The 22,500-nt window shown below is 45.1% G+C and overlaps 1 protein-coding gene across 1 annotated transcript in view; it reads right to left on the bottom strand.

The window, feature by feature from the left end:
• The window catches only part of MGMT (O-6-methylguanine-DNA methyltransferase), a 139,060-nt gene that overhangs the window by 19,034 nt on the left and 97,526 nt on the right, over positions 1-22,500 (bottom strand). Inside the window, exon 4 of the mRNA XM_036385937.2 lies at positions 12,749-12,909. Coding sequence (XP_036241830.1) covers positions 12,749-12,909 — 161 coding nt within the window. The remainder of the gene's footprint in view (positions 1-12,748; positions 12,910-22,500) is intronic.

Here is a 22,500-nt window from a genome sequence, read left to right as displayed (position 1 = left end):
AAAAAGGAAAAAGGAAAAAGGAAAGGAGGCTGAAGATGGACTGAGGACAAGGGATGGAGGGACAGAACCCAGGGAATGGCTGCCAGTGCCAGAGGGCAGGGCTGGGTGGGAGATTGGGCATTGGGAATTGTTCCCTGGCAGGGTGGGCAGCCCTGGCACAGGTGCCCAGAGCAGCTGGGGCTGCCCCTGCATCCCTGGCAGTGCCCAAGGCCAGGCTGGACACTGGGGCTGGGAGCCCCTGGGACAGTGGGAGGTGTCCCTGCCATGGCAGGGCTGGCACTGGGGGGATTTGGGGTCCCTTTCCAACCAAAGCATTCTGGGATTCTATAAAAGGGGAATAAATGCACCAATTTTGACATCAGCTGGTGTAAAACTGATGTTGCAAACTGGAATTTGTTTCATCATCTTACAAGAACAAGGCTGTTTCTTCTTCCACACTGCGTTATCGTGTGTTACATATTTGGATTATTACACAGATTTGGAACTGGAGGATCTTTAAATTCCTTTCCAACCCAAGACATTCAGCCAGAAGGAATCCCTTGCATCCCCCAAGTACCTCCTCAAACCTATTTTATGTCCACTCAGGGAACAGGACAACACCAAGCCAGGTTATTTGGGAGAAAGGAAACGTTAATTCTCTGCAAACCTTTGACCACACTGGGTCACCACTGGGTTACTCAGCACAGGTATCCTGATACTGTCCTCCAGCAAGGCAGAGGAGATTGGGAGGCCCCAGCATCTCTCCTCTATTTCCCCTGCTTCCCAGAGAATTGCTTTTATTCTATAATTCCACTTAGAGTTACACTGATGAGGTGTTTTTACCGTTTCATTTTTCGTCACGGCCCCAAATATCCCCTCCCAAAGGACTCTGGATCAAGAAATCTGCACCCTCAGTTGCTTTGTGAAGATCCTGTTGCCAAAGATAACCTGGCCTAGAAAATTAATATATGAAACATGCAATGCAAATGTGCTGCACTACGTGAACAAAGTGTAAGATCCTCGCTGGGCTAAAAAAAGGAACAGTGAATTCTTCAGCTTTCTATAAGTTCCTTTGTAAATGTGCATGTTAAAAATAATACTCATTAAAGTGCTTAAATGCAATAAAATGGAACTATTTCCTCACTGCATACAAATGAAGTCAGTATTGAAGTACTGATTTTTTAAAATTTGTGTTAATTTATTATTGAGTTACAAACACCTAATGGATGGAGCTAAGATGTACACAGCACTTTCCAAACACTAATTCACAACATCCTTCCAAGAATGCTGCAGCAGCAAATAATTCCCAGAATCTTCTGGCTTCAGTCTCAAAGTTAAGGTGTGTTTTTGCTTTTTCTTTTTTTCTTTTAAGGAGTACGTACTCAAGCAGCCAACAAAACAACTGGGAAGAGGTGAAGTGTGATCCCATGAAGGCACTCAGGCTCAGACTGATCCCAGTGCCATCACACAGCGCTGCTTAAATGAACTGCAACTGGAATTCCCGAGATCCAAATTATTTAAACAGACATCCTGGAAGCAAACACAGGAGCAGTCCTAGCAGTGACCCCTGATGGGATTTCACAGATTCGAGGTTGCTCAATTAACAGGCAGGCCTAAAATCAGTGCCTTGCTTGGAGGAAGTTCTCACAGGTAAGCTGCCAGGAGAGGAGGAGTCTGTGAAGGCACAGGCAGAAATTTGGGTTATTTGGGGAGTGAGAGGCAGGTGGGGCTGGGGAAACACCCCAGCCCTGCACTTCTTAAAGAGCGATTTGATTTTCCAAAGCATCTAAAGAATTTTACAGGGATTTCCCTCAGTTGGTAAGGCTCATAATCACACATTTACCTGATGCAACAGCCCTGTTGTTTTACACGAACCTGCAGCATCAGGAAAATCCTCCTCACGCTTCGCAAGCCGCCACAAAAAAGAGGCTGCTCTTCATCCCGTGCTCTCCTGCCAAACCCAATGAAGTCAGCACAGGCACAACATGTTTATACAACATTAAGGGTTCACGTTAAGCTGAAAGCAAGGAGGAAATTTGACTTTCAGATTGACAAATGAAGAGTGCTGGTGTATTCTGGAGCCGGCAACAAAGGAGCCGGTTGTGTTCTCACCCACCGCGGATCCCTAACAAACCCTCCTCCCTGGAAGGATGGTCAGAGCGAAGGTCACAGCACCATCCATCTGCATTTCAGATCTCGACTTTTGTTGGCTTTACTACTTCTTTTGGCATTAAATATGAATGATGTTCCCCGAAACATTTGGAACATTAATTATAAGGAAACAAACGCAGGGATACACAGGGCTCCGGTCATTGTTCACCCATGGAACGACAACCAGGAGCTTCCAGCAAAGTGCTAAAATATAAAAGGGTCATGTTCATTCATGTATTGGTCCAAGCTGCAGCACTATAAAGTACATCAAAAGGTGTTAATGGTTTCAATATTTATCTGCTGCAGGGAAGCACTCTAAAAAGAAGACAGAAAAAAAATTTCTGCTAATGGCTGTGTCTCTCCATTAAAATGAAAAGCTTAATGCATCTTATAATCAGAGGACAATTTGCAAATCATTAAGAGAAATGTAAAATTCCATTAAAATACAAATCAAGAGTCCCTCACTGGACTAATAATCTTTTTGATATTATTTTGCATTTCACTATTTCTGTTCCCAATATCCAGGCACCACAAATGATCAGTTCTTGAACATGCTATTTACCACAGCCTACTTCTTTAACGAGAGACTGAGAGAAGTATAATCTGCTATTCAGAGCAGGTACTAATGAAGAATTCCATATATTCTGAAATTTAATTAAAACCCCAAAGATTTCAAATTAGATGCAATTTGAAATGCCTGGGGCAGAAATACATGCACTTGCGTGGCAAGGGTATCACGCTGAAAGTTGATACCGTAATTGGTCTTGATGTATTTTTGTGTTGCCAGGCTGAAGCACAGAACTCATAACCATATAAAAATTCTCTGTAGATTACCTGCTCATTGAAAATGCCATCACTCAGGTAGTTCTCTACTAAATTACCATGCTACTAAAATGCACAAAGTGATTCGAAGAGAAGAGTGGCACAGCTGGTCGACGCTGCCAATGAGTTATGCATGCGTCGACGCTGCCTTTTTTCTTAGTAAAATATGCTCAGTTGAATATTAAAATATAATTGGCATTCAACCTAAGTAGCTTAAACCATTTTGTTATCTTCTTTTAAACCGATTTGGCTCCTCCACAGTTATTTTCGAGGATGCGATTCACAAACTAATGACACCATCACATTCAGCTAGATTTGTACTATTTTACATTTGTCATAAATAGGGACAATTTCTACAGCCTTCTAGGGATGTCCTTTAATACTTGCTCCTCTTGAACATCAAAGGCCCAATTCATGGGGAAAAAAGAAAGAAAGGAAAAAAAGGAGTATGCCATTTATGTTGTTCTTGCATATTTTATTCTGAGAGGAGTGTGGGATGCAAATTTCTAGTGAGAAGTGTGTTTTTCCACTTAAGTGAGACCTTGCTTCCCCCAGAATAAAATGGTCAGCAAATAAACTGGTCAGGAAATGTGGCAAAACATCTTGAAAATGGGTCAGAAAGGGGCATCCTTAGGTCCAGAAGCAGCAAAATACCTTTATGATAAATTTTTTTTCCTCAGACAAATTTATTTATGTGCCCCTAATATAAAGGCTGTCAGAAGTGTCACTATATTGTCATTTCCCGAAAAAAATTAACAATATTACTTAGAAACAAGGTGCTCACCATAGTAACAGTCCCATTAAGCACATTACCTCTGAAACACCAACCAGGTTAAATGCATATGAGTATTGATGGCATTTCCTATCAATATAGGGTTTTAAGTAAACTTGCCTGAAAGTTCATTAATAAAACAGGTGTGGGAGGCTGTATTTATAAAATCCTTTCCTTTTATCTTGATTGCATGGTTTTTTTTTTAAGAAGGGGTGCAAAGGTTACGTGGGGCTGCATGCGTGGCAAGCCAGCCAACAAATCAAAGGAAAAATGAATTAAATTAAACTTATTCCTCACAGGTCTGCAATGAGAGCAGGTGCTGAGGTCTGGGGCTCTGGGTGAAGATGAGCACACGACTCTGGATAAAAAAGCCATTTTCCTACACTGGTTGGGTTTTTCCATCTTCAATTCTTACCTTTTAATCTAAATCTCATCTACAAGCAGCAATGTCAAAAGTTACTGGGTTGGTCAAAATGTTTCTTAGATCAGGGTCAACTGATTCCTTTTCTTTCATGGGGAGAAAAGGGATGTGATTCTGAGCAAATCCACTTTATAAAGGAGCCTCACACGCAGGTGGCTTTTAGAGCTGCTGATTTTAGAGTGAAGCTGCCCTGGTTTTGGTCCAGCTGCGGTTCTGTGGAAATATTCATCATGGAATCATGGGATAGTTTGGGTTGGAAGGGACCTCAAAGCCCACCCAGTGCCACCCCTGCCATGGCAGGGACACCGCCCACTGTCCCAGGGTGATCCAGCCTGGCCTTGGGCACTGCCAGGGATCCAGGGGCACCCCCAGCTGCTCTGGGAATTCCATCCCAGCCCCTGCCCACCCTCCCAGCCAGGAATTCCTTCCCAGTGCCCCATCACCAAAGCACAAACCCTTTCTTTCTAAACAGAAGTTTGGAATGATTTGATAATATTTGATAATGTTCCAAAAATTCGGAATAATAGGACTCACACATCTCTGCAGCTGTTTCAGAATCCTGGATATTGAATATCCTCAAATTCTCTTGAGAACAAGTGAAAATATTGCCATTGCACAGGTGATCACTTCAACCTACTTTTACCTAAAAAACCCCAAATTTATAAAATGCTCCTTCATTCTAACTATGGCCTACCTGTAATAATGTTAAGAATGCTGGCAAGAAAGGATTGTCCTACTGGAAATACAATTAATTATTTAAAAAATGAATTTTTAAAATAAATAAATTAAAATTTATTTTTTAAAATAAATTATCCTCTCACTGCTTTCCCCATGACAGGACAGACACACTGCTCTGCCCATCCTTAGCCTCTTCCAAGGTCACAGCAGTGATGGATACCCTGAAAGATTCCACCAAAACCCCATCAACATCTGCAATCAGTGCTGCCAAAAAGGAAATTTGCACCTAAGAGGGCCTGACTTGTCCTAAATGGGCCACATCTGGCAGACAATTTACCCTATGAACTTCAATAAAAGTATTTAAGATACACTTAAAACCACACGGGCTTCCACTGGAAATTATGGGAATTTTGGTCAGAATTCAACAGGAATTGGGTCAGGAATTTTGCAGTTTTCTGTCCAGAATGCATTTGTATTTACTTTTTTTTTTTTGGTTTAGTTTTGTTTTTAAATACATATAGTTGATAGAAAGCAATGGGCTGGAAAAAGAATTAGAGGTATAAAAGTAACTGGGCTATTTTGGGGTTTTGCTGTTTCCATTTTTGAAGGTTGGAGAGGATTGATTTCTGTTTGCAGAAAATTGTAGGAAAGTATTGGATTGTAAAAATCCATTAAATGTCTCACAAAACAGTGACTTTCTGCTTATCAAAACTCCTCTCACATGAAATGGTAATAAAAGAAGATGCCAGTCTCTGGAATTTGAATTTTGAGTTGGCAGACAGAAATAGGAAAGCTTGTCAGCTCTCTGCACTTGAATCTGCCATGTCCAGATATGTGAAGTATGAACGTTTCCGAGCAGATTATTTCATATTTAACACTTTCTAAAAGCCTAAATAGAAATGTATTTGCATGTCTGATGAAGCTGCAGGGTTGAGAAAGGGAAAATCAGAAACATTTATCAACCCTTTTTTTCCCTTAATGAATTGAACCTCTAGTACCAAATTAAGACAATTTCACAAATCGCTGCAAAAATCAGTGGTGAAAATGGCAATTTGTATTTGCCTAGGAAAGGGCAAGTCCTGCCTTCTCAGCAAGTGAACAGAGCAGCTCAAGACTGGAAAATATAAATACAGAATCCCATGGGGTGGCTTGGAAGGGATCTCAAAGCTCATCCAGTGCCACACAAGGACACCTCCCATTGCTCCAGGGTGTCCAAGCCCCAGTGTCCAGCCTGGCCTTGGGCACTGCCAGGGATCCAGGGCAGCCCCAGCTGCTCTGGCAATTCCATCCCAGCCCCTGCCCATCCTCCCAGGGAACAATTCCTGCCCAATCTCCCATCTATCCATGTCTGTAGTTGATATAACCTGCTGGGTTCCCACTTTCCTAGAGAAAATAATTGAATTTTCCATTTTTACTGGGAATAAGGGAACCATGAAGAGCTGATACTGGAACTCCTGGTTTCCCTGTTGGCTGCATTTGCTGCTTTTCCTATTAAGGATGGTTATGCTTTAACCATAAATATATATCTACATCTTATAGATCTATATCTATATCTACAGCTATCTACATCTATATCTATATCTATATCTATATCTATATCTATATCTATATCTATATCTATATCTATATCTATATCTATCATCTATATATATATCTATATCTATATCATCTATATCTATATCTATATTATATATAGATATACATAATATATAATATATATATTATGTATATCTATATATCTATGTCTATGTATCTATATCTAATCTATATCTATCTATATCAGCTATATCTACACCAATATCTCTAAAATAAAGGAAGGAAGTCCCAGGGACTGCTCCTTGAAGCAAAATCTGATCATAAGTCTCAGCTTAATGACACCTGAACACAAAGGTCACCACAGGATTGACTAAATACACTGAACCTGAACATGTGTATGCCTGAAACATGAAAATATGCATTTACAAAAGTTGCAGACAGTTTATCCACAAACTGGCACCTGAAGCTTCAAATCTTCCAGCTTTACCTGACAATATATCTCAACCAAGTCAATTATTCTTGCAATATTTTTTCCTGGAATTTAAAGGAAAGGAAAAGAGATCTGTAATTCATTTTAGTAATGTAAATGCTTTTCTTATTGAAATAATTTTTATATATTGAAAAAGTCCATGGATAAATTGTACGTGGGGAAAATTTACTCTCAGGATACCATAATTAGGGTGAGCAGCACAGGCCCTGAAATCCCTTTTAAATGTAAGCATCAGGGGATGTTGAATACGTCATCTCAGAAGCAGACAGCCCCACAATCTTGTGATTTAAATATTCTGTCCACTAAAAGAATAAAAAAATACTCTGGCCTTTGCTGAGTCACAATCAGAAAACACAGGAAAATTTACTTTTCTTTCTTAATTTGCTGCAAGCTGTTGAGTTTTTGATGGTTTGGAAAGTTCAAAAGGAGTAAAAGGGAGGTATTAGTGCTGCTCCTGGAAGGGTGCAGAGTGCTCAGGATGTGTTATGGCAGGGTTTCCTCCATGGGAGCTTCCCAGGGGGGATATCCCACAGCCCCACAGAGGAGGAGGGCGAGCCCAGGGGTGACTCTGACTCCACAGAGCTGACCCAAAGGGAGGAGGTTCCTCAACCCAGAGCTGGCGTCTCCCCGCGCTCCCAGCAGCCCTGGGCAGTGCCAGTGTCTGGAGGAGCAGGAAATCACAGGGTAATTATTGATTACAGGCCTGCCTACGTCAGCTGGGCGGGAGAATGGAGCTGCTCCCAGCTCCTTTGAAGGCTCCCATTATGCATGAGGTGCTTCATCAATATCCCCTCTTGGATGAATAACCTACACCAGGCACGGGGGATTTCAGCTGCACGGCTCTCCTGCCTGCTCTCCATCCTCAGCTGCTCCTCCTGGCTCCTTCTGCACAGCTGGGCTCTGCCTTTGCCTTGGAATGTGCCAGAATCATGGAGTGCTTTGGGCTGCAAGGGACCCTGAAGTCCATCGTGTTCCTGACACCTTCCACTGTCCCGGGCTGCTCCAACCTGGCCTTGGGCACTGCCAGGGATGCAGGGGCAGCCCCAGCTGCTCTGGGCACCTGTGCCAGGGCTGCCCACCCTGCAAGGGAACAATTCCTGCTCAAAATCCAATGTAAACTGACCCTCCTTCGGTTCAAAACCATCAATGCCCCTAATGCCACCTCCAGGCCTCTGAGCCTGACCCAGGAATTGACAGCTCAGGTAGGAGCAGGACTGGGCTGCACTGAGGGGAGAGCTCAGCTTTGCTCCAGGTCTGCACCCTCAGGACAAGGAGTGGATGGAGGAACCCTCAGGAATGCAAAGGGCTCATCCAGTGAGGACAGCAAGGAGCAGAACCCCAGGGCTGCTGCGTGACAGAGCTCACAGGGGTTTTCAGGATGAGGGAAGAGACGTAGATCTGACTGCATATTTCAGAAGGCTGATTTATTATTTTATGATATAAAATATAAATTATATCATATGATATATATTATATCATATTATATCATATTATATCATATTATATATATTACCTTATAACTATACTCAACTATATAATATATATATAATTATATATATTAACTCATAACTGTACTAAAAAGAATAGAAGGAAAATGTTTCCTCTCAGAAGGCTGGCTAAGCTAAGAATAGAATGGAATGAATAATAAAGGTTTGTGTCTCAGACAGAGAGTCCAAACTGACTGGGCTGCGGTTGGCCATTAATTGTAAACATCTAAGATGGGCCAATCCCAGCTGCACCTGTTGCATTCCACAGCAGCAGATAACCATTGGGTACATTTTGTTGCTGAAACTTCTCAGCTTCTCAGCATAGAGAAAGCATAGAGCATCCTCAGAAAAGGATTTTCACAAAAGATGTCTGCGACACCGCTGCTCGTCACAGGGTGAAGGAAAACTCTGCTGTGTCTCCCATTTCCTCTGTCCTGTGCTCTAATGAGCCATCTGGTCTGCACACACACAGCACAGCCAGCCCTGTGCCACTCTGTGCCACCCCTGTGCCATCCTGTGCCACACTGCCACTGCACACACACAGAACAGCCACCCTGTGCCACCCTGTGCCACTGCAAACACACAGCACAGCCACCCTGTGCCACCCTGTGCCATCCCTGTGCCATCCCTGTGCCATCCTGTGCCATCTCTGTGCCATCCTGTGCCACACTGCCACTGCAGACACACAGCACAGCCACCCTGTGCCATCCCTGTGCCATCCCTGTGCCATCCCTGTGCCATCCTGTGCCATCCCGTGCCACACTGCCACTGCAGACACACAGCACAGCCATCCTGTGCCACCCCTGTGCCACTGCACACACAGCACAGCCACCCTGTGTCACCTCTGTGCCACCCTGTGCCATCCCTGTGCCATCCTGTGCCATCCTGTGCCATCCCTGTGCCATCCCTGTGCCATCCTGTGCCACACTGCCACTGCACACACACAGCACAGCCACCCTGTGCCACCCTGTGCCACTGCAAACACACAGCACAGCCACCCTGTGCCACCCTGTGCCATCCCTGTGCCATCCCTGCGCCATCCCTGTGCCATCCTGTGCCACACTGCCACTGCACACACACAGCACAGCCACCCTGTGCCATCCTGTGCCATCCCTGTGCCATCCCTGTGCCATCCTGTGCCATCCTGTGCCACACTGCCACTGCAGACACACAGCACAGCCACCCTGTGCCACCCTGTGCCATCCCTGTGCCATCCCTGTGCCATCCCTGTGCCATCCTGTGCCACCCCTGTGCCATCCTGTGCCACACTGCCACTGCACACACACAGCACAGCCACCCTGTGCCACCCTGTGCCACTGCAAACACACAGCACAGCCACCCTGTGCCACCCCTGTGCCACCCTGTGCCACCCTACTCCACAGCACCACAAAGGGAGGGCAGGAAATTCAGGCGTGGCCGAGTCAGTGTCGCCTTCCCCGTGTCCCAGACCCACAAATGACCCAAAACAACAACAGTCCAATTTTCTTCCTTGCACAGAAAGGGAGCTAATGACCAGGCTCCATTAAGAGCAATTAATCATTTCCCATTAGGAATGTGCAGGGGTTTTTCTCAGAGGAGTGGGAGAAGCTGACTTTGCTCGGTGAAATTCCACACTGGATGCTGGCCATGACACAGGTTGTTGAAATTATGTTTCACATTTTCAATTATGTTAAAAATAAATATATTGGCTGCATAGAAGCTGGAGGGCCAGTAAGGGGAGAGCTCCTGGAGGTGTTGGGAAACCCAACTTTTCCCTCTCCACAAACCCCTGACAGGGAATCAGGTGGGGGTCAGGATCTGCTCCCAGGGAACACGGGACAGGATTGGGGGAAATGGCCTCAAACTGTGCCAGGGAGGTTTAGATTGGAGGTTAGGGAACATTTCTTCATGGAAAAGCTGTCCAGCCCTGGCACAGTCTGTCCAGGGCAGTGGTGGAGCCACCATCCCTGGGAATACTCAAAACCCACATGGATGTGGCACCTGGGGACACAGATCAGTGGTGAGCGTGGTGCTGGGGCTGGGAAGGCTTGGGCTGGGTGATCTTAAAGGTCTTTTCCAACCCTAATGGTTCTGTGATTCCATGACTCTCCTGCCTGCCTCAAGATTCAGATTCCACCTTTGCCAATGCCAAGGTAAGAGAGGAATGCTTGATTTTGTATTTTAAGTGCTTTTAAACACATTTCCCCTGTTTAGCAGTAATTTAGAAAATTAAAGGCACTTTGGAAAGATTTATGATATGGGAGAAACAGCAGATACTGAATTTTTATAGAATTTCTTAATGAATATAAAGCAGATCATCTCTACTTTCTGAATCTGCAAATCCCTCTGCTTTTGTTATGTCAGAGTTGATTGTCACGATTTTTTCTCTCCACAAGGAATGATGTCTTCAAAGCTGGCACAAAAGCAGCTGCAGCAAACTGACCATGAATTGAGAAGTTTTTCATCCCAAAAGCACTTTACACATTTTTTTTTGTTGGATGAGAAACCTTTTTAATGTGTTTTTTGGCATAACCAAAACCCTTCTGGTCCCCAGATAAAGTTAGTGCAGAAAGATAAACTAAAATTTGATGTAAGCACTGATTAGGAAGAAATTATGCAACAGTCAGTCCTGATTACAAAAGCACTTGAGGATGGAATTTGAATCCTCTCTCAAAGAGCAATACTGAACATGGTCACATTTACAGGGAAGGGGGGGAAAAAGGGGCCAGAGGTTTTGATGATCATGGAATCCCAGAATTCCAGCCTGGTTTGGGCTGGGGGGACCTGAAAGCTCCTCCAGTGCCACCCCTGCCATGGGCAGGGACACCTCCCATGCCCCAGCCTGCTCAGGGCCCCTGGTGCTGAACAGAAATGTAAGAAAATCAGAGTGATGAGAAAAAGCCTTTCTGGCTTTGGATCCTCAGCTCTCACTGATGTTTGCTCTGCGTTTTTCAGTGCCTGGAGAAACAAGCAGGCACTTTCAAATGTAAATGTGTAAAAGCAAACAAATACCAAATTCCTAATTTAGCAAAGCTGCAATTCTGATGTGCAGATAAACTGAAGTGCAATCCATCAGAATTTGGTTTTTACATCACCTTTCTCCTAAATAACTTTTAAAACCAGTTCCTTCCAATTTTTCACATTTATTTCCACATTCCTTCCCACGTAATTTTTTTCAGTTTTATGAAAGTATCAGTAGGAGAAAGTGACAGAAGAACAGAAATGCTCTCACACCGTTGTGATTTGAGCCAATTAATTCTTCATTAATGTTTCCATGATGTAGGAGCCTTCCCCCAATAAAGCACACACACACAGACCTGGGCCAGGCCAGGAGCAAACGAGGGAGATAAATTAAAAAAAACTGGATGAGCATATGCAGAAAGGAGAACGCTGCCCTGCAGCCCAGCTGGGCACACCCAAACCCCCCAGAGCAGTGGGCAGTGGCACCCCAGGGCCACCCTCGCAAGGCCAGGGAGCTGCAGGGACCCTCAGGTGATGCTCACAGCCACCAGCCATGCCCCAGCCCTGCCCAGCTCCTGGCTGAGTTCTCAGCTTGGATGGTGCTGAAGAACTTTCCTTCCTTTGCTCAAAAATCCAAGGGTGCTGATTGTTTCCCTCAGGAAGCTTCCTGTTAACAAATATCCTTATTTTTCCTTTTAAAAATTCTTCATTAAAATTTTCAAACAAAACATTAAAAAATATATAAATAAAACATTATTTTTTTTTCTTTCCATTTGTTTTCCTAAACGGGCTCCTGAATTCCTTTTGGCTTTGTGAATGAGATTCCTTGGTGCAAGCACTGCTGCTGGTTTGGGGTCCAGCCCTGAGAGGTTTGAGAGGAAGGCTGTGCTCTAGGGATGGACCAGAGCCTTCCACAGCCTCAACAGCCCCCTCCTGTCAGGGAGCCATGGACAGTGATGGCAAAGCCTCAATCCCCCCTCTTGGTGGCCAAAAGCTGCTTTAGGCAGCCCCAGCTCACAGAGCCACAGTTCATGGAGCAGCTCACAGCCCTCCAGGTGTGTTCCCAAGCCTTTCAGCTGAGCCACGACACTTTATAGAGCAAGGATGGGGAGATGGGGGCCAGTGGCTGCTGGCAGAGGGCAGGGAGGGTGGCACTGACCTCTCTGGAGCCACAGCTCACAGAGCAGCTCACAGCCCTCCAGGTGTGCTCACAGCCCAACCTTCCAGTGTCAGCAGCTGAGCCACGTCACTTTACAGAGCAAGGAGGGAGAGATGGGGGCCAGCTGCTGCTGGCAGAGGGCAGGGAGGGTGGCACTGAGCCCTCTGGAGCCACAGCTCACAGAGCCACAGCTCACAGCCCTCCAGGTGTGTTCTCAGCCCAGCCTTTCAGCTGAACCCCGTCACTTTCTAGGGCAAGGATGGGGAGATGGGGGCAGCGGCTGCTGGCAGAGGGCAGGGAGGGTGGCACTGACCTCTCTGGAGCAGGGGGTGGTGGAAGGCTGGCACGGGCAGGCTCCCTGTGCTGCCTGGCTCACAGAAGTAGGCTCGCAGCCAGGCTGTGCACTGCTGCAGGGGCTCCGGCGTCTCCTCGGCGCCCTCGCACACCTCGCACAGCGCCGAGGGCTCTGCCCTGCTGAGACACAGAGAAAGGCAACGTTACACTGGTGAAAAATGACAAAACCAGGCTGGACAGGGCTCTGAACAACCTCGAGTGGAACAACACAGGTCCCTTCAAAGCAAAACAAGTCTGTGATGCTGTGATGAAACCGAGTATTCACACTCTGTATCAGCAAAATGAAAACCTCTAAACATTTAATCTGGAGCCAGACCTTTTTTCTTCTCAGAGAAAAGTGAAGGCATTCCTCAGAGCAGGAACAAAACCTCACCCTCATCACCCCTACAACTGCAGAACAGTGTTAGGAACACCTGTAGGAAAACCCAGGTACGAGGGAACAGCCACGTGGGAAATGTCAGCGAGCAGGAACAGCGCCCAGGCCAGGTGGGTGACACATCCCTGTGCTTCCAGGAGGGATGGAGGTGAGGCTCCTCCTCCGTGTCCCCTGGGGGTGCAGTCCCTTGTCCCCAGGCCATCCCCGGGGAAGGAGGGAAGGAAGCAGCTCTCCCTTCCTCCAGCGCCGTGGCAGGTCTCTGCTTCCCTCCCCTGATTGAATTGGAAGGAAGCAATTGAGAATTCATTTGATTTTCAGTGGCAGCTCGTGCTTGCAGGGGCTGAGGAGCAAAGTGAGCCAACAGAAAGCACCTGTAAATAAAAATGGGCTTCTTCCCTTGCTCCTTTTTCTTTTTTCTTTCCCTCTGGAAGAGCAAGGTGTGGATGAGAGCAGTGAATAAGGGAGCCCTGGATTTGGGTCCAGCTGTGTTTTCCAAGCTGGATGTTTCCAGGGGTGCACAGCAGTGCTGGGAAGGGGGTGGGGGTGCTCTCCTGGTGCTTCCCAAGGCTGGGGTGTGGTGGGGTGGGGTCTCTCAGAACTGCAGAGACCTGTGTGAGGACAGCAGGGAACACACAGTGCATCCATGGGAAATGATGGAGACAACAACACCCAGGGTGATGGCCAGAACAGCAACCCCTGCCAGCAACCTTCTCACATCCAGAACCCTCACCACCACCACCAGCAAAAGCTTCCTGATTCTTGCAGCTTTTTCTCTCAGCTGGGAATAAAGCCAGAGCCAGAGGTTCCTCAGTGCTAGACCTCAACAGCTGAGTCTTCTGGTTTTCCCTGAAAGTCCCAAATTTCCTGAAATAATTCCCAAAATAATCCCCAAGATTCCCAAAATAATCCCTGAAATTCCCCCAAAAAATCCCCAAAATAATTCCCAACATTTCAAAAAAAAAAATTCCCAGAATTCCCCAAATAATTCCCAAAATAATCTCCGAAATTCCCAAAATTACAAAAAATAATCCCTGAAATTCTCCCAAAAATCCACAAAAATTCCCCAAAATCCCCCCCAAAATTTCCCAAAATAATTCCCGAAATTCCCAAAAAATCCAGTTTGGTAGGAGTTAAGTGCAATTTTGTTTCTCTTTCTATTTATTTATCAAATTGATGCTTTTGACTTTCCTTTATGTATGTGAAGTAGGATCAGGTTGCTTTTTAAACCTGGTGTCAACTTTATGCTGTTTTTCTGATTAATAATATCTTTGCTTAAAGAAAAAGGATGAGAATCCATGCACAAACTTTTGTGCACAAATCCCCATGGCATGGACTTCAAACCAAGCTCCCAAGACCATGGATAATCCATTATTTCACACAGGTACAACACAGCAGAATAAGGCTCTGCTTTACTATGAATTGTTGGAGCTACAAGAAAATAATAATGAGAGAATATAATAACAACAACTCCTCTGAAAGCTGGCACAGAAGTGGGGAGACTTTTCTGCTCCATTTACCCAGAAGAGCACCACGAGTGCTCAAAGCTATGGTCTCCTTATGTTTTTCACATCATCCTGTTTCCCATTCTTGGGAGTCTGGAAATCATTTGGGCTGTAATATCACCAATAAAACAGAAAAGCTCCATCTCCTCACGGCTCTGGGAGCAGCAGCTCTGGGCTCTGTGTGAGGAGCAGCCCAAGGGCACCCAACCACCACCAGTCACCCCCAAAACAAGTGGGGAGCAGCCAGGGAGACTCTGGGAACCCCTGCAGGGCCTGAGGGGACTCCAGGAGAGCTGCAGAGGGACTGGGGACAAGGATGGAGGGACAGGAGCCAGGGAATGGCTCCCAGTGCCAGAGGGCAGGGCTGGATGGGAGATTGGGAATTGGGAATTGTTCCCTGGCAGGGTGGGCAGCCCTGGCACAGGTGCCCAGAGCAGCTGGGGCTGCCCCTGGATCCCTGGCAGTGCCCAAGGCCAGGCTGGACACTGGGGCTGGAGCACCTGGGACAGTGGGAGGTGTCCCTGCCATGGCAGGGCTGGCACTGGGTGGATTTAAGGTTCCATTCCAAGCCCAACCATCACACACACATTCCTCACTTCTCCAGGTGCTCCCTGGCCAGGAGTGTTTGGAGAGAATTTATTTTTAATTTTCTTTTTAATTGCTGCTTTTAATGGCAGCGCCCTGCCACCGCTGAACATCTCCAGATGTTTCTGGTGGGACCATTCTCCCAGCAATCCAGCACCAGAGGCTTTCCCAACACCGGCCACCTCCAGGGCCAACCCCACCTTGGCCAGGAAAGGGAAGGCTTTGCAAGGCAGGAATGAATTTGCTCTCCAGGAATGCACTGACTTCTTTTCCTGCAGGACACACACTCCACGTGCCAACACACACAGCCAGAGCTTCAAACTGGCAGGGAGTTGAAAATAGAAAAGAGGAAAACCTTCACATTAATTTTGCTTGGCTAGAGATGGCAACAGCTATTCCTGGGAATGTGAGAGCTTTAATGAAGAAAAAGAAGGCACATAACTCATGCATGGGTGTCTTCTGCTGGCCCTCCTCCCCTCCCTGCCCTTCCCTCCTCCCCTTTCCCTCTCCAAACTTGCATAGCACAACTTCCACAAACTACCTCGGCATTAAATATCCCCCTGAAAGCACCAGCTGCCTTTTAAAGGATTTTCTCAGGCTTCAAAGCCTTAAGTACCTTTCAAAGAGCAGAGTCCAAGTGGTCTGAAAACATTGTTAAGAAGAGCAGAGGAGTTACATCATGGGAAATTCCCTCCTGGAAGGAAATCCCTCTGCTCAGTGTCGGGTTTCTTGGAAGGTTTCTCAACTCCCTACTCCAGGCACGGATCTCTGAGCTCCTCTGAGTCAAGGTGGACGGGAACAAGTTGAAATTTAGAGAAAAAAACACACCTGAGAGTCATATGAACTACCTGGGCCTGAACTTTGGGAATGAAGAAGGAAAAAGGGCCTTTCTTGATGTCCTGCCCGGGGTGACCCCCAAGGAAAGGATCACAGAGGCACCGGCAGCACACAGGGTGGTGGCCAAAGTGGCCTTGTTGTGCCTTCCACTGCTTTGCCCATGGAGAGCTCAAGTCTTAAACTTGTGGTCAACACGATGCAATTTTTACCTTTAAACAGGAAAATAATGTGTGTTCATTGAAAAATAAAAAACTCCAAGCCCTAAACAAAATATGTAAGAAATCTGACAAGAAATCTGACTCCTTTGTTTTCACCCTGGAGAATTTTTTTTTTTTTATTTTTCCTTAAAAAGTACCAATGTCTTTTCTTTTTAAATTTTTTTTGCAGTGGGGCTGGAATAATGAGAAACATTTATTTAAACCACATTAATATTGTTTAAATTGCTTCCACTTTCATCAGAGTCTGTCACTGCACTTGTTTTCATTCCTGAATTATGCTGAGTGCTGCCTGGCATCCCAAAAGATTCAAAGTGGAGAGTTTTGTATTTCTACCTGGTCAACAACCAATTGTTGCTGTTGGTGTTTAGTGTGCATTTCATATTTTATTTTATTTTATTTTATTTTATTTTATTTTATTTTATTTTATTTTATTTTATTTATCTCATTTTATTTTATTTTATTTTATTTTATATTTTTAAATTTAATTTTATTTTTTGACCAGAACTTTTTCTGTTTGCAGTAATGTGGTGCCCTCTAATATGTCAGCAGTGTCACATGTCTGTCACGTGTCTGCCTTAACTTTTTGGGGATATTTGGGGTAAATGGATATTCAGCTTCACATGACCAACATGGCTTTACAGTGGGATGCTTCATTACAACTACAAATTCCCCAATCAGAAAAAACCCCTGGTTTTAAGCTACCTAAGGCCATGTAGAAAGAAATGTATATTTTTCCCAGTTGGATGTGTCTCACAAAGAGCCTTTGCTCAGGCCAGGTACCCACTGCTGCTGCTGCACATCTCCAGCCCATGGTGGTGACATCCAAGAGAGTCCCAGACCAATCCTAACATGGGAATCCACCCCAGGAGCAGGGTTTTCGTACCCCACAGCTATTCCACACATTCCCCCTGAATCCACCCCATTCCTTTCCATTCCAGCCCTTCCCAGAGCCTGCCCAAGCTGGGGAGGCAGCAGGCTCCTGCATCCACACCGATGCACCGACAGGAGCCTTCCCAAAGCTCCACCCCTCACCTTTGCATGGCATGAAAGGAAGGAAAATCTGCTTCCAGCAGAGGGGGAGGAAAGCAGCAGCACCTGTTTCAGTTTAACAGGCTCCTTCCAAAGCCACTGCCAAGAACTGGAAGTTTCTAAGGAGCTTCCAAAATAAACATGTAAGCAGCGGATTGGCTTCGGGATCATCCCAAATGGCTCAGCCATGATGGAAACCAGAGAAATGCTGGGAGAAGCCATGTCCTGAAGTGGCAGGATGCTCATTATTTATTTCTGAGCTGCTTTTTGCCTCAGTCCTTCAGAAACTTAAGGGAAATAAGGAGGACCTTGAGCTGTGCTGGAAGGAAGGGGATGTAACACAACTCTGCTGGCACATTCCCTGTGGGAAAGCCAGGAGCTGGCAGCTCCCTTAGCATAAATAAATACCAGGAGAATGTCCTAGCAGCTCCCATAACATATTTATAAAATAGATGTCTATTTATAAAATATTTGCGTATTTTAAATACAATTGATTGTTTGAATGTAACACCCAAAACCCCAATTCCACTGCCTGTAGCCACACACACCTGAGTGTTTTATCCCTGGAAAACCACCCCACCTTCCAGTGGTTTGCTTAAGGAGAGGTTTAGAAACTGAGCCAGTGAAGAGACCCCTTTACTTCAAATTTAAAATTTTCAATTTTTTTTTTTTTTTTTTTTTTTTTTTGTTTAAGACAGAAATGAAAAAAAACTCCTCAACTAAATAAAGATTGCAACTCCTCCTAGCCTGGAGTCAACAAAGTGCCATTTCAGATTACATTATTAAATTCTAATTTTTTAACTTTTAATTTTTTGGTAATGTTTCATAATTTAAAATTTTGTAATTTTACCTTTTTTTTGTACACTTTTTCTGTGATTTTCTTCCCCAATGGTGTGAAGAGCCTGGTGACTGTTGGTACCGAGCTCTATGAGTGTCATTAGTATAGACAATTCTTAATATTTATATGTTTTTTATATCTATCTATCTATCTATTTAGATATATATCTATATAGATATGTAAAATAGTAAATAACAGAGCTCCTTAACCAGAGTAAATTTTTACATTTGGAGAAGAAGTCAATGTTGATCCTCTAGGACCTGAATGCTAACTCTTGCCATGAAATACATATGAGGGGCCAAAATAATTTTAAAATTATCAGTTTTTAAATGACATTTTTTGTTTGATCAGCAAATGACTGAAGACAAGTTGTCACATAACTCTCACACACCTGAATTCATAACAGAAAAAAGTTGCACTATCTGAAAACTGAAGGCTGTCCTTTTCTTACAATTATATAGATCTGTGCTTATCTTACCAAACTAATTTTCTTTTAGAGAAATAGCTGCTGTGTTACCTTTCAAATGGAAGGATCAGCGATGATTAGCACACGAAAATTCACATTAAAATGAGACTTAGTGAGGCAGCATTACATGTTCCACAACAACACAGAGTGAGTTGATGTTTTTACTGGAACCTTCACTGTGAAATTAACTAAAAATGTATTTTATCCACACCCAAATGTCATTTAAGCAGCCTTTCTTTGATAGATGAAGGCTAAAGCCACCCCAAAACTGCAGCTGAATTATCTGGTCTCTAATGACTCCAAACCGATTACGGGATGCAGAGCAATCTCGTTAAATTTTATTCCAAAGCTTACTACACTGGTGTTTTCTCTTATTTTTCTATCAATGAAGCCCAGGAGGTTTCAGGACAATTCATTATGTATGAGACCCAACTTACAGTGCTTGACTGTTGATTAATAGCAAAGTTTGCTGGGTGTACATTTGCAGCATTAGATGCATACAATATGCTAACTTATTCTTCCACCCAAGCTAATTATTTACCAAAATGACTACTTGAGACTACAATTTATTAAATGCATGCATCCAGTCTCGATTTGGCCCCAAAAGACAGCCCAGAATGAAGATCTTTTACTTGATGTGACAACTTCTGGAAACAGTGTTATTAATATTGTAAATGTGGCAAATAAAGAGTTCAAATAGCCGGGTGGCTCTGCTGCATTTCTTCCCCGCAACTGCACCAACGAACAAAGCGCCTTTTTAGGTTTAAAATTCATGGCCAAGCACATCCTGACATAGTTTAATTTAGCTGCTTATAAATGAAGTGGCTCTATGATGGGAGGGAGAGATTAAAAAAGGGATGAGAGCTGCAATAAACAGCAATAACCCCAATTCCTGTCGAACAGGCCCGACACTGCTCCTTTTAAGACCTATTAAGAAAAAATTGATGCATTTAGGGAAGAACACGAGAAATCAGAGCTGAGTCAGACTTAGTCCTTGTCATATAACCTGTGCAATGTTTTCCCTATTCTGTTTTTATCTCTTCTGGAGGATGCAAGTTTTTACAGATCTAACTGGTGAGAAATTCTGCATCGTCTCTTTAACCCTGGGAAAGAAGCACCTGCACAGAGATTTGAGCATCATATACACAATATAAATTCCAAATAAATAATATAACAAATCAATAGATAATTAATTACCTAGTACATTAATAGATTAAATTATTGATACACAAAGTAATAAATAAACACACCTCTTGAGTAAATACAAAGATATCCAAATAGTGCCATTTTTTCCCGCCAACTTTTGCAATTATTGACATTGAATTTGGGGGCTAAACTGGGGTTGCCCAAGCCCGTGATCCCTGCAAAGCTGCTCCCTGCTTATTCCCTGCTCCTGGTGTGCACCAGCAAACAGTTCAAAGGATGGAGTGAGACTCCTGTCTCCACATGCCAAGATAAGGAAAATCAATGTCAATGCCCAAAAGACTCAAGTGATAGCACTGAAGGTCATTAAATGCTACTCACTGCCCTGGACCATTAAAGTTTTGATTGGAATCCTATACAGGGAGACACAGATTTCAAACAAGATCCTGCCCTGGGATGTGGCACTGCGAGACCACAGCGGTGGCTTCCCGAGAACACCTGAAACACATCCAAGGAAAACAATGCTCTGTGTGTGTGGCCTTGGCTCCCTTTCCCTGAGCATTTCTTGTGTTTTCACAGCAGCCAACCCCATTAGGAAGAAAGATCTCTGTTAAAACAACAGCCAGGTGGAAGGACAACCACCAAGTTCTGGTTCTACAACCACCTCAACCTTCTCCTGTGTCTCCCAGTGCGCCCTTTGTTGTCTGCTCCATGCCACCCTCCTTCCCTCTGTCCCAGACTGCTTGGGGTTGGAAGGGACATTAAACATAACCTTGTTCCACCCCTGCCATGGACAGGGACACTTTTCACTCTCCCAGGCTGCTCCTGGCCGTGTCCAACCTGGCCTTGAGCACTGCCGGGGATCCAGAGGCATCCACAGCCGCTCTGTGCCAGGGCCTCACCATCCTCACAGAAGAATTTCTCCCCAGTATTCCATCTTCCTTTTGGCAATTTGAAGCCATTCCCCTTTTCCCCTCACTCTTGTCCACAGTCCTCTCCTTAGGCCACCTTTAAAGTTCTGCCCTTTTCCCATGCTGGCCACCACCACCCTGCTGACCTCAGTGGCCTGGACCATCTCTGGACTCTCAGTCTGACCTTACTGCCCTGCTGAAGATTTCCTGCTCCACCTCCACACTGCTCACCCATTCCAGCGCTGCTTTCTTCCTGTTTCCCACCCACAGCTTTTCCAGACTAATTCCTGGTCTCTCCAGATTTCATCCTGCGTGTCTGTGCCCCATCTGTGTTAGCAGGAATGATCCAGGCCAAGACAACCACAGTCAGCTCTGGTGCTCATCAGCACCGGGAGCTCTGTCAGCTCAGAGACCTTCCCCAGAGAGACCCGCTCCCCTCCATCAATGAAACCCTTCAAACACCAACAGCTGGGCCCTACTGAGAGAGCACAAATATCCCTAATATCACAGTGACCTCTTCACAAATGTTTCCGTTTCAAATCAGCAGGTTTGGCAGCAGAACAACCAGAGAATTTGCCGAAAAGATTAAAAAAACCCCATTTTCTGTGCATCTTCTGTGTTGGGAAGGACCACCCTGTTCTAGATTGAGATCGAGCACACCCTGAACCAGCAACAACTGAGCAGATGCTTCACATTAAATGTTTTAAAGCAGGAAGCAGAACTGGAGCCAAGTTCCAAGCACAGCACACTCTGCCCAAGATGTTCGGCAACATTAAGCATAGGTGATATCATCAGCTCCAGCTTTAATTAGGTTAAAAGAAAGTCAGTTAATTTTAGCACTTACAAGAAATTGTTACAAAACATTTTTCCTTATATAAAAGAAGTCTCCCATCAGACCTAGGAGGTCGGTTTTATCACAGGCAATTAACTGTGTTAGGGCTGGCTGCAGGGGACCCTTAAACCGCACATCGCATTCCCCGCGCTGCGTCGCTGTCCCTGCTGCTTTTGGGGGTTGATCACCATCCCCAGCCCTCTGCAACGCTGGTTTGGGGATTCACCACCATCCCCAGCCCTCTGCAACGCTGGTTTGGGGATTCACCACCATCCCCAGTGGTCTGCAACGCTGGTTTGGGGATTCACCATCACCCCCAGCCCTCTGCAACGCTGGTTTTGGGGACTGATCACCATCCCCAGCCCTCTGCAAAGCTGGTTTGGGGATTGATCACCATCTCCAGCCCTCTGCAACGCTGGTTTGGGGATTCACCACCATCCCCAGTGCTCTGCAACGCTGGTTTTGGGGATTCACCATCACCCCCAGCCCTCTGCAACGCTGGTTTGGGGATTCACCATCACCCCCAGCCCTCTGCAACGCTGGTTTGGGGATTCACCACCACCCCCAGCCCTCTGCAATGGCCACAAACCCACCAGCCCTACACAGCACCCTGCCTCGCAGTGATAACCCAACTGCTAACTGGTATCTGAAGTCAAATTTACATTTTTTGCTACATATCTCAGATAGATATAATCCCAATTATGCATGGATTTAAAAAAAAAAATTCACCAAGCCTAAGGGAGTTAAAATACACATTACAACCCTTACAGTGCAAGACCCAGGTCTCTGATCTGGTGCACGGGGACACTGAAGGACAAAAACCTAAGGCTGAATTATTGGAACTGGGCCCTGACTTTGGATGTCCACCTTGACGTGTGTCAGTGCATGAATTCCAGATGACAGTGAGCACCAAGAATTATAATCAACAGCACCTGCAGATCCTCCAGCCTATTAAAATGAATTAAGATACAGAT

The sequence above is a fragment of the Molothrus ater genome, chromosome 8, assembly GCF_012460135.2.
Source record: "Molothrus ater isolate BHLD 08-10-18 breed brown headed cowbird chromosome 8, BPBGC_Mater_1.1, whole genome shotgun sequence".
Lineage (NCBI taxonomy): Eukaryota > Metazoa > Chordata > Aves > Passeriformes > Icteridae > Molothrus > Molothrus ater.
This window is presented reverse-complemented; position numbering and strand designations above follow the sequence as displayed.